At 41.8% G+C, this 13311-nt stretch overlaps 1 protein-coding gene and 1 non-coding gene across 6 annotated transcripts in view; one reads left to right on the forward strand and one right to left on the reverse strand.

The window, feature by feature from the left end:
- The window catches only part of SIMC1 (SUMO interacting motifs containing 1), a 93528-nt gene that overhangs the window by 62962 nt on the left and 17255 nt on the right, over window positions 1-13311 (forward strand). For 2 of the 5 annotated variants that reach the window (XM_058282467.2, XM_071211087.1), the window contains 3 exons: window positions 5852-6008; window positions 6183-6267; window positions 12409-13249. In XM_058282467.2, the coding sequence (XP_058138450.1) occupies window positions 5852-6008; window positions 6183-6267; window positions 12409-12671 (505 nt within the window). In that variant the 3' untranslated portion in view covers window positions 12672-13249. Of the gene's footprint in view, window positions 1-5851; window positions 6009-6182; window positions 6268-11312; window positions 12038-12408; window positions 13250-13311 lie in introns of those variants that run through there. The other 3 variants (XM_058282470.2, XM_058282480.2, XM_058282475.2) reach the window with 2 other exon arrangements.
- LOC111759051 (U6 spliceosomal RNA) lies at window positions 376-482 on the reverse strand. The gene has a single exon (XR_002793147.1). It is a non-coding gene; the product is annotated as a U6 spliceosomal RNA (small nuclear RNA).

The raw sequence follows: 13311 nt of genomic DNA on the forward strand, positions 1-13311 counted from the left end.
TCTCTTTGTTGAGAATCCCCATCCAGTCACTAATTATATACATCTTATTTATTTAATTCCTGAACATACTTATAATAGCTATTTTAAAGTCCTACATATTTCTATCTTTGGTCAGTTTCCATGCATATTTTGCTTCTGGTTGTGGATCACATTTTCCTGTGTCTTCCCTTGTTTAGTATTTTTTTATTATGTGCTGGTCAAGGTACATGCTACATTGTTGAGGGTCTGGATTTTGTTGTCTTTTAAAGAGCATTTAGTTTTGTTCTGGTACACAGTTAATATGCTAGAAATTTAGCTTTTTCCTGTCGAGTCTTGTTTTTAGAATTTGTGTAGCTCATTTTTTTTTATTCATTTTTTTAAAATATTACATTCAAAAAAAATATGGAACGCTTCACGAATTTGCGTGTCATCCTTGCGCAGGGGCCATGCTAATTTTCTCTGTATCATTCCAATTTTAGTATATGTGCTCCCGAAGCGAGGACTTGTGTAGCTCATTCTAAAGCACTCTTTATTATAGTGCCAAAGTTTTAAGGCTTAGTTTTTATTTATCATTTTTGTAAGTGGAAGAAGCACAGGAAAATATCTTCTACCCCTTTTATTTAAGCCTGACTTTTTCTGGGTTTTTTTTTTTATCATGGCCTTTTTTTTTTTTTTTTTTTTTTAGATAAATAGATCACACAAAATGTTACATTAAAAAATATGGAAAGCAGATTACAGCAAGATGGCGGCAGAGTAAGGAGCTCCTAGAGTCAGCTCCTGATACAGGGCAGTTAGCAAATACCCAGGGCTCTCTGGAGTTAGCTTAAAGCACCTGTTTGGGGGCTCCAGGAGACCAGAAGGGCATCCTGCAACATCCTTGAAGGAATGGAAGGAGGAGACTGACCATCTGCAGAGAAGACTCGTGAGTAGAGGCTCCACGCCCCAGAGGCAGGTGCCCATCCTCCACTGGAGACACAAGCCCCCTTGGTTGCTGTTCCGTGGCTGGAATTGAAAGCTCCACTCCCCCAAAACAGGGGAGGAAGAGATGGTTGGGCACCAACTTCAGCTACTGATGAGTAACATTTAGCGGGCTACAGTATAATCCTGAGAACAGCTAAAGCTTGAGCCTGTCCAAGTCAGAAAGAGGCTGGGAGCTGCCATCTTAACTCCACACCTGGCACGAGAGGAAGCGGGCCAGGCTGAGAATCCCAGTGCTGGTAGGGACTGGCTTCTTTCCACCCAGGTCAGATTGCAAGTCTAGCCTAAGCCCGAGTCACGCAACAGGGAGGAAGCTGCAGGGACCTGTACCAGCCTCTCCGGGAAATTGCCAGCCAAGCCCAGAGGCCAGTGATTGTCCTACTCTGGTGGTGCAAACCGCCCTCAGAGCTATTCTGTGACTAGAATTGGAAGCTCCATTTCCCAAAAACCAGGGAGGAGGAGACTGTTGGCTGCCAATTTCAGCTACTGATTGGTAGACTCGGGTAGCTAAGGAATAACCCTAGGAACACTTGGTGCGTGAATTTGTCCAAGTCAGAAAAAGGCCGGTGGCTGCCATTTTGACTCCACCCCCAGCCTGAGGGGAAGTCGGCCTGACCAAATATTGCAGTGATGGTAGGAAATGGTTTCTTTCAACCGGATCAGCCTGCAGCCCTACCCTAGGTTTCAGTCCCACTCCTGGCAGGGAGGAGGCTGGCTAGCTCAGTACCAGTCTATCCAGGTAACTGAGGGTACCTTTGGTTGGCACAAACTGAATAATTAAAAGTCTACTGGGGGAAATGGACTTGGCCCAGTGGTTAGGACGTCCGTCTACCATATGGGAGGTCCGCGGTTCAAACCCCGGGCCTCCTTGACCCGTGTGGAGCTGGCCATGCGCAGCGCTGATGCGCGCAAGGAGTGCCGTGCCACGCAGGGGTGTCCCCCGCGTGGGGGAGCCCCACGCGCAAGGAGTGCGCCCGTGAGGAAAGCCGCCCAGTGTGAAAAGAAAGAGCAGCCTGCCCAGGTCCGCCCACACTTCCCGTGCTGCTGACGACAACAGAAGCGGACAAAGAAACAAGACGCAGCAAATAGACACCGAGAACAGACAACCGGGGAGGTGGGGGGGAATTAAATAAATAAATAAATCTTTTTTTTTTAAAAAAGTGACCTCAAATATTTCAAAAAAAAAGTCTACTGGGGCAACTGCAGTCATCCTGGACCTGCACTGCATGATTGCTGCCCACACCTGCAGCTCCACCCCACCCCAGGCAGGGGAGAAAGGGATGTGAAGCCTCATCAGTCTCTCTGGGCAACTACAGTGTAGGTCTGCATGACTTGGATTATTCCACATGACTGTGAGTCTGTCCCTACCTCTGGGAAAGGAGAAAGTTGGGAGAAGCTTCATCCATCCCTGGGGCAATGAGAGAAAAATAGATCTTATGTGAATGAAAGGCGCAATAAATGAAATTTAAAAAACATTGGAATCATATAATAGCAGATTTGAGGAGGCAGAAGAAAGGATTTGTGAGCTTGAAATAATGGCCTCTGAAAGTGAACATACAGAAGAAGAGATGAAGAAAAGAATGGAAAAAATTGAAAAAGGTCTCAACGACAGCCAGAGATGTGCAAACATACGTGTCATGGGTGTCCCAGAAGGAGAAGAGAAGGGAAAAGGGGCAGAAGGAATATTTAAAGAAATAATGTTAGAAAATTTCCCAGCCCTATTGAAGGACATATATCCATGTCCAAGAAGCACAACGTACTCCCATCCAGAAAAATCCGAATAGACCCACTCCCAGACACATACTAGACACATACTAATCAGAATGTCAAATGCCAAAAGACAGAATTCTGAGAACAACAAAAGCAATGCATAACGTATAAGGGATACCCAATAAGATTAAGTGCTGATTTCTTACCAGAAACTATGGAGGCAAGACATATTTAAGATACTATGAGAGAAAAACTTCCAGCCAGGAATTTTATATCCAGCAAGACTGTCTTTCAAAAATGAGGGCGAGATTAGAATATTCACAGATAAACTGAAACTGAGAGAATTTCTAAGCAGGAGACCAGATTTTCAGGAAATACTGAAGGGTGTGCTAGAGCCTGAAAAAAAAAAACAAGAAAGAGAGGCCTGGAAGAGAGTCTAGAAATGAAGATTATATCAATAAAAGTAAAAGTGTCAAAAGAGTGATGAAAATAAAATATGATAGATAAAACTCAAGTAGTCAATAATAAACTTAACCAATGATATAAAGCACGTGTATTCAGAAAACTGCAACCCAATGTTAAAAGAAATTAAAAAAGCCCTAAGTAACTGAAAGAACATTCCATGCTCATGGATTGGAAGACTAAATATCATTAAGATGTCAATTCTACTCAAATTGATACACAGATTCAATGCAACCCTAATAAAAATTCCACCAGCATTAAAAAAAAAAAAATTGAAAACACAATTATCAAATTTATTTGGAAGGGTAAGGGTCCTGAATAGCCAGAAACATCAGAAAAGGAAAAAGCATACTCTCATCTCCAGGCTTTAAGTCATGCTACCAAGCTATAGTGGTAAAAACAGTATGGTACTGGCATAAAGACAGACACATAGACCAATGGAGCCAAATTGGTGGCTCAGAAACAGACCCTCACATGTATGTATGGTCAAGTGATTTTGACTAGCCTGTCAAACCCACACAGCTCAGGCAGAACAGTCCATTCACAAAATGGTGCTGAAAGAACTGGATATCTATAGCCAAAAGAAGGAAAGAGGATCCCTGTCTCACACCTTATCCAAAAATTAACTCCAAATGGCTCAAAAACCTGAAGGCAAGAACCATAAAATTTCTAGAAGAAATTGTAAGAAAATATCTTCAAGACCTGATGGTAGGTAGTGGATTCTTAATGGAGACAAGAGAAGGACTGAGATGGACTACTGATGTTTACTCTATGTAGAAGTTTTAATAGCTTTACTGTAAAAGTGTGGAAATGTATAGAATGGATGGTAAAAATATTAATAGCCAGTTTATAAATAGGGATGTGGCTGAAAATGGTAGTCTAGGGATGTAAATGCCAATGGACAGAATGCTAGAGAATAATCTAGCTGAATAGCACAATAAACCAAGAGATGGATGAGAACTGTGGTTGATGGTACAGATATAAGAGTGTCCTTTGTGAGCTAGAGCGAATGTATATCACTACTGCAGGGTGTTGGGAACTCATGGGAAAAATACAACTGGAATGACCTATGGACTGTGGTTAGCAGTAATAATATAATATTCTTGCATTTATGCCAAACATGTACTGTGTTGACAATGGGGCAGTATGGAAAATGTAAGCCAAATGTATACTATGGACATGGTAACAATCAGATGATATTATCTTATCTGTAACAAATGTTCCACCACAGTGTGGTGTGTTGATAGAAGGATTGTTGCTTAGGAATTCTGCATATGTGCATCATTGTTCTATAAGTTTACACCTTCCATCATAAAAAATATATTTAAAATAATATATTGGGGGAAAAATACACCAAATGTAAGATAAGGACTATAATAAGTAGTAAGATTCTGACAATATTCTTTTTTTTTTTTAAAGATTTATTTTATTTATTTCTCTCCCCTCCTCCCCCCCCAGTTGTCTGTTCTCTGTGTCCATTTGCTGCGTGTTCTTCTTTGTCCGCTTCTGTTGTCAGCGGCACGGGAATCTGTGTTTCTTTTTGTTGCATCATCTTGCTGCATTAGCTCTCCGTGTGTGCAGCGCCATTCCTGGGCAGGCTGCACTTTCTTTGGCGCTGGGCGGCTCTCCTTACGGGGCGCACTCCTTGCACGTGGGGCTCCCCTACGCGGGGGACACCTGCGTGGCAGGGCAACCACGTGTGGGCCAGCTCCACACGGGTCAAGGAGACCCAGGGTTTGAACCGCAGACCTCCCATGTGGTAGATGGATGCCCTATCCACTGGGCCACGTCCGCTTCCATTGACAATATTCTTTCATAATTTGTAACAAACATCTCACGACAATGCAAGGTGTTGGTGGAGGGTTGATGTATGGGACCCCTGTATGATGTTATGCATGTTTGCTTTGTAAGCTCACAACCTTTACTATACATTTATTTGTTTGTTCATATATAAATGACATAAAGATAATAATAGGGAGGGTTGGGGGAAAATGCTTAGGTTAGTAGTAATATTTTGACAATGCTCTTTAATCATTAGTTAAAAAGGTATAACAACAATGTAAGGTGTAGGTGGTAGGGTGAGTTATGAGAGTCCTGTATGATGTTATGTATGTTTGTTTTATAAGTTCACAACTATTACTATATACTTACTGTTTATGTATGTTTGTGTGTGGGTGATACATTTCAATAAATTTATTTTTTTAAAAATATATGGGAAGCATATGGGACTCAAGCAATTGGGCTCCCATCTACCATATAGGAAGTCCAGGGTTCGATGCCCAGGACCTCCTGGTGAGGGCAAGCTGGCTCGTGTGGTGAGCTGGCCCATGTGGAGTGCTGGTCTGCGTGTAGTACTGCCCCGCACAGGAGTCCTGGCCCACACGGAGAGCTGGTGCAGCAAGATGATGCAACAAAAAGAGACACAGAGGAGAGAGAATAAGAGTCGCAGCAGATCAGGGAGCTGAGGTGGCACCAGAGAGTGATCGCCTCTCTCCCACTCCGGAAGGTCCCTGGATCGGTTCCCGTAGCCGCCTAATGAGAAGACAAGCAGACACAGAAGAAACAGCGAATGGACACAGAGAGCAGACAATGATCAGGGGGGAGGGAGAAATAAATGTTTAAAATCTTTAATGCATACATTAGGACTGTCAGGTCGAACTCTAGTCTAGTTCCTTGAAATAACACTTGTGACTGTTAACTCTTCCTCCTCTTCTCCATGCAGAGAAATGTTCTTTACCACCATGGAAAGCCACCTTCTGCGCTGTAAAGTGTTAGAAATCATATTCCTCCACAGCTGTGAGACACCCACCCGCCTGCCCTTGTCCCTGGCCCAGGCCCTCTATTTTCTGAACAACTCCACATCATTGCTCAAGTGTCAGGTACGTTTTTGCCTGCTTCAATTTCAGGTCTAGAATACCTTTTCCTAGTCCTGCTCATCGTTTTTTAACTTGAAACACAACTATTTAAGCATTATGTAAAAGTGACTTGAAAACAGTACAGAACCTTTAACTGGGAAAGGCATTGATTATGAACTCCTTTTACTACCTCCACAGTCAGATAAAACCCAGTGGCAGACTTGGGATGAGCTGATTGAGCATCTACAGTTTCTGTTGTCCAGTTATCAGCATGTTTTAAGAGGTAAGGAACATTTATGTTCACAAATAAGATAATGTGGATAGTCTCACATTACTTTTGAGATATTATTTTATGAGATATTATGAATTATAGTTATGCAGAAGATTCTAATTTGTCATTTATATAACACATTGTTCCATGGTTGTAATTGTAAGGACTAAGGAATGACATATCTGGACTCACTCTGAAATAGAAGGCACATATTTTTATGATAAATAAGATTAGAGGTCCTCATAGTTATCATTAGATTATGTGGGTAAGCGAAAGTCAGCATAACATAAAAAGAATTCAGTAATGACTTGAATAGCCCTGCATCAGTTAGTCCTGGCATCTCTCTCTGGCTCTCTTTAAGTCACTTGCTTACTGACATCTGTCATTAATGCAAATACAGAACAAATCAGTTGTAAGGTGAAAGTGTACATCCTGCAGAAGACTTAAGATACCCTGAAACCTGTGAAAGTGGCTGTTTAGAGCTGCTCAGATCAAATGCAAAGCCAGTGACTGACGAGGCTCTGGGAGAGTGAGACCAATTAACGCTCACTAAGAAGGTGAATATTGACAAGGATTATGATGAAATAGTTGCTTCAGATGAGAAGGATTTTATTAGCTAAGGATTAGCTGAGGCCTTTGGGAAAACCAAAGATCTGCCTGCTTATTAATTACAAAATGCAAACTAGTAACTGTACAGGGGAGAAATAGCATTGCTTGTGTTAGCAATCTTGCCAAGGATTTATAACCTGAATCTGATCACAAGGAAACATCAGACAAACCCAAATTGAGGAAGCTTCTACAATATAATTGGCCTATATTCCTCAAACATGCCTATGTCCAGAAAACAAAGAAAGGGAAACGGACTTTGGCCCAGTGGTTAGGGCGTCCGTCTACCACATGGGAGGTCCGCGGTTCAAACCCCGGGCCTCCTTGACCCGTGTGGAGCTGGCCATGCGCAGTGCTGATGCGCGCAAGGAGTGCCATGCCACGCAAGGGTGTCCCCTGCGTGGGGGAGCCCCACGCGCAAGGAGTGCGCCTGTGAGGAAAGCCGCCCAGCGTGAAAGGAAAGAGCAGCCTGCCCAGGAATGGCGCCACCCACACTTCCCGTGCCGCTGACGACAACAGAAGCGGACAAAGAAACAAGACGCAGCAAATAGACACCAAGAACAGACAACCAGGGGAGGGGGGGTAATTAAATAAATAAATAAATCTTTTAAAAAAAGAAAAAAAAAGAAAACAAAGAAAGGCTACGGAACTGTTCCAGACTTAAAAAGACTAAAGCAACACATGGTCCTGGGTTGGGTTCTGAACCATGAAAAAAAAAACAACAACAAAGCTATAAAATGCATTATTGAAATAATCAGTGAAATTTGAATAGATTAAATATTAGTATTATATCAATATGTAATGTCCTATTTTCTGTAATTATTCAGGCTTATGAAAGTAAATGTCCTTGGTCTTAGGAAATCTATGCTGAGGGGTAAAGGAACATAGAGTATACAGCTTGTACTCAATTAGTCAGGGACAAAAAAGTGTATATATAAAATTTACCTGCACACAACCCTATTGCAAGTGGCTTTAGCTTGGTAATGGCACTTATTTTGAGTAACACCTTTTCAGGCATAGAATTTAAGGAGAGAAAAATCAGAGTTTACATCCCAAACCCACCATTTACCCTGCCATGAGCAACTAACTCTACTTCTCTAGCCCTCAGTTTCTTCCTTCCATAGAATGGGGTTAGTAACCAATAACTTGCCAGGACTGATTGCTAATGAGTGTGAGAAAAAAACAGAAAGTGTTCAGTCAGTATTAGTTGACTCTCAGGCTGGCTGGTTGTCTGCCATGGGGAAGCTGCAAGGGTCTTCTCTGTATTTCAGGCTCTTGTAACTAGAGCTTAAAGGAATGCATTGTCAAGGCTGCCATATGTGATCGTGTACTTGGTATGTCTGTTAGTACTGTCAGACAATGGTCCTTGTCCTTCTCAGAACAAAGCCCCAAAGGCAAATTCCATGCGGGCTTAGCCACACTGAGGATCACATAAGTGTTCCTTTGGGAGATCTAGCAGAAAGTTTAATATTAAAACAGCCTGTTCTGTTTAGAGTTCACCTTTAACACTTCCTGTTCATTTCTGGTTTGAGACCCAGGGAATACCGCTTATAAGTGGTCATGGGCAGTAGTGACTTAAGATGGATCTGGGATCCACTTTTTGTTTGTTGGCTGGTTGGTTTTTATTAGAGAAGTTGTGAGTTCACAAAATGATCTTGCATGAAATACAGGATTCCCATACACCATTCTACCACCAACACCTTGCATTGGTGTTGGGATCCACTTTAATTACAGAATATTTTCTTATGTTTTAACTAAGAGAAGGGAGAGTCTCAGGCCAGTGTTTATTGGCCAACAATAAATGGAGTGTGTTCCAGTACTATTTTATCCTTCTCAGCCTCTCCAGCTTCTTTGGGGGCCAAGATCTGAGAAGGAGCAAAAATATTTAGGACCAGTAGGTTGAAAATATTGTCCTACAAAGAAGACAGCTGGAGGGGGTACTCTGAAATGGTCAGTGTCCCTAGTCAGTAAGTATATTATTGTGAAGGTCCTTAGTCATCTCTGCCCACTTCAAGTGTTTGGAGGATGTTGTTGAAGGCATTTTGAGATCAGCCTAAGTTAGTCCAGCTCCAAGGAGGGGAAGAGAAGGGAAGGGTTGGAGAGTAGGCTTGCTCTCTGTTTAGAGGGAGCCTCAGTGTGGAGGAATAGAGGAAGGACAACCAGGTAAATTCATGCACACTACTTATATGATCAAATGGCCTTGTGGAGGTAGATATCTTCCCTGTTTTACAGATTTACAGATGAGAAAACAAAGGCTGTGGGAGAACTAAATGCAAAACCAGGATTCAAATTTTGATCTGTCACCAAGTCTGTGTGCGTTGAAAACACACTAGAAGGAATTGCTTTTCTAAGAAACTATTGGGTGACCTTAGAAGGTGAGATTCTCTAATTCTAAGGAATCTTCACCCATACCCAAACACCTCTATTTTCTACACTCTGAACTTTTTTTTAAGGAGGTACCAGGGATTAACTCCAGGACACCGTACATGGGAAACAGGCATTCAAAGACTGAGCTACACCCACTCCCATGAACATTGTTAAATTACTTTTGTATAGTAGACCCTTGACACTGGGAAGAAGTATATCCAGAATCCCTATATTTTCCACACATTTCCATAAAGGGCAGAGTAGCCCCACTGAGATGTCTTTTGAGCTCACAGTCTCTAGCTAAGAGGATCAATTCCCCCACACCCCATTTTCATAGCTACATGACGCAAGTTTGAGCCTCAGCAAAATTACAAATTGTTCTATGTCAAGGAGTTTTTCTCATGCTTGTGGATAGTTAACATCTCATATTTTGAAACTATGAATGCTAGGAACCTGCTGTAATTTAAACATAGAATATTTAAAAGGGGGAAACGGACTTGGCCCAGTGGTTAGGGCGTCCATCTACCACATGGGAGGTCCGCGGTTCAAACCCGGGGCCTCCTTGACCCCTGTGGAGCTGGCCCATGCGCAGTGCTGATGCGCACAAGGAGTGCCCTGCCACGCAGGGGTGTCCCCGCGTAGGGGAGCCCCACGTTCAAGGAGTGCGCCCCATAAGGAGAGTCGCCCAGCGCGAAAGAAAGTGCAGCCTGCCCAGAAATGGCGCTGCCTGCACTTCCCGTGCCGCTGACGACAACAGAAGCAGACAAAGAAACAAGACGCAGCAAATAGAAACAGAGAACCGACAACCGGGGGAGGGGGCGAATTGAATAAATAAAAATAAATAAATCTTTAAAAAAAAAAAAAAGAATATTTAAAAGAACAAAATGCATGCTTTTCCTGACTACAACTTGGATGGACAGCTTAGGCAGAGTAGCCCACAGAAGTCAGACACCAACCTTCCAAGGAAGTCTAACACACAGCCTTCCTGCAAGGAGCCCCATCCAAGGAGGGAAGAAAAGCAGAAGCAGGCAGGATCAGTTCAATTCATATATTTACCCAGGCAATAAATATATCCTGAGTGGCTTCTCTGTGCCTGGCTTGCTGAGAAAACCTCCTTAAATAAGACCAATATGGCCTCTGCCCCCACTGAGGTTACTGTCTAATGGAGAGATTCACCCTAAACAAATTATCACACAAGTAACATACAATTACTGTTGAAATAAATGCCATGAAGGAAAATAATAAGTGCATCAAATGGGAGGACCTCATCTGTTTTGGGAGAGATCAGGAAAGACCTCCCTGAAGAAGTGATATTTCAGCTGTGATATGATGTATTAGCGTTAGCCAGGCAAATAGGGAGGGAGGAGTTTTCCAGGAAGAAAGTTTCCCTGAAGCTTAGGGAGTTCAAGGAACATAGACCAAGCTAGTAAGACTGGGATGTAGTGAGCCAAGGGAGAATGGCATGAGTGAAACTAGAATAATAGGTGGGACTGGATGTGATGGGCCCTCTGGGCCCTATTAAGGAATTGCAGCTTGATTCCAAGAGTGAAGGGAAGCCATCCACATGGTTTCCAGTTAGGAACTGGAATGCTCCCCAGCCTTTACTTGTCTTTTATAAGCTATCATTTTTTAAGAATCCAGACCAGTTATTTTGTAGAGTGTTCTATAATTTGGATTGTCTGTTTCCCCATGATCAGATTCATGTTAAATACCATTGGCAAGAACATTAAATAGATGATAATGCGTCCTCCTTTCCAGTGCATGACATCAAGAAGCAGTAATGTCAGTTTGGTCCCATTATTGGTGATATTAAGTTTGATAATTTGAGTAAGATAGTGTCCATCTGATTTCTCCATTCCCAAGTGACTTATTCCCTTTGTTATTACTACGTAATCCAGAGGATGAAATTTTTGGGAGCGTATCTTGTTCATTACTCAATGGTTTAACCCTCCATTGATGTTTCTTACTTAAATCAATTACTACTTCAACGGTTTGCAAAATGGTGACTTTCTAGTTATATAGTCTTCTACATTTATTAACTAGCTTTATTCTGGAAAAGGAACTTTCCTTTTTTTTTTTCTGAGGTACTGGACCGATGATTGAACCTGGGACCTCGTATATGGGAAGCTGCTGCTCAACCACTGAGCCACATCGGCTCCCCTGAGTTGGTCTTATTCATTTGTTTGTTAGGAGGCACCAGGAACCAAACCCAGGACCTCCCATGTGGGAAGCAGGCACTCAACTGCTTTAGCCACATCCGCTCCCAGGACTTTTTTTAATTCATTGTATTATAATTCATTTTTATCATGTTAAATGATCAATTTGTCCAAAATGCAGCCAAAAGGAGCCCCTACAGGCTGGCTCCTATGTCCTTGTGATGTGGCCACATCAGTTTTTAAATATTCTTTTACTTTCTTGTGTAAGATATTCCAGCTTCACCTTGTAATTTCCTCACCTCTGTCCTAGAATCAACCTTTTCTCCAAAATTCTAGTTCCTTTTAGCAAAATGGAGAATGGTCCACTCCCCAAGATCTGGCTGCTAAGTATGGATTACTACTGGGGTTCGTCTACTGCTTGACCCTTTTACAGATGACAGAGCTAAGAAATTATATAATTTTCAAAAATTCAAGTTCATACTGATACCTCAGTTTCCATTCCAGTACCACTTCATCTCTTCCTCTCCTTCCATTACATCCCTGAACCTCTTTTTTCATTCTCAGCCCACAATATATTTTCATTTGGCCTCTGATCCAATGCATACAAAACCATGTCAGAATTACTGCAATAAACCAATACCACAACAAACTTACATCAATCTGTGCAGTTTTTATACTTAGAATAAACCCCCCTGCAGATATTCAAAAATTCGCTTGAATTTTTTTCTGATTATATTGAGATATAAGTTTATTATATAGCTTTTGTTTTAATCAGCAAAGGGAAAAAACTGAAATGGAGTATCATTTTATTTTTTTAATATGTAAAAGGTTTTTTAATATGACTCAGGTTCTTGAGGACCTGAGTCAAGAACAAGGCACTTTTTGGAAAGGAGTTACCACAGGCATGGCCCTTGACTTTTATCCCAGTAGCTAGTGAACAAGTCTTTGCCAAGACTCTACCCACTAAAAATGGATTTCATCTTCTTAGTTCAGAGCAACTCAGCTGATTTGTTCCCTCTTGCAGAGCACTTACGGAGTTCAGTGATCGATCGAAAAGACTTAATAATCAAAAGGATTAAGCCCAAGCCCCAGCAGGGAGATGATATCACAGTGGTGGACGTGGAGAAGCAGATCGAGGCCTTCCGCGGCCGTCTGATCCAGATGCTGGGCGAGCCTCTCGTCCCGCAGCTGCAAGACAAAGTGCACTTGTTGAAGCTCCTGCTGTTCTATGCCGCAGACTTGAACCCCGAAGCAGAGGCCTCTGCAAAGAGCTGGAGCAGCCCCTGAGATCCTCCTGAGCACTGAACACCAAGAATACCTCCTGAACTCTCTCTCTGTCCACTCAGAAGTTCTGAAAGTACAAAATCGAGTTGAAAAATCTTACAGGACCAAACATATTTATCTGTAGGTTTTAATAACTTTCTAACACTAGGAAATATTTTCTTTTGATAATCCTATCCTAGCCTATTCTCAAATATGGCTTAAATACACAAGGTGTATATATATATTTTTAATAAATTATTTATCTATACTTTTTTTGAAACAGGTCATACTAATATGCACTATCTGTTTAACATCTCCATTCAAGATGTGAAAAAAAAAAAAATCCCTCTCTGAACAAATTCTAGACATAAATGTTATGTCATTCAAGGTACTGACAATGTGTTTCCAGAGAAGACAGACTCACTTATTACAGGAACACACTTCCTGTACTATTAGACATGTTATACTGCCTATGCATTTGACTTTGTGGTCAGTCTTAAGAGCGAATGTAATGGAGGGGGGCAAAAACAAAAGGATTGAATTTGTTACAAATAATTTGATGTTAAAAGGATACAATAAAAAGGCAATGGTTTTTCAAAATACCAAGTTTACCATCTTAAATTCCATGGCTAAGGAGGCAGAATGTGACAGCTCTTCTTCTAAG

The sequence above is a fragment of the Dasypus novemcinctus genome, chromosome 2 (genome assembly GCF_030445035.2).
Source record: "Dasypus novemcinctus isolate mDasNov1 chromosome 2, mDasNov1.1.hap2, whole genome shotgun sequence".
In the NCBI taxonomy this organism is placed as follows: Eukaryota; Metazoa; Chordata; class Mammalia; order Cingulata; family Dasypodidae; genus Dasypus; species Dasypus novemcinctus.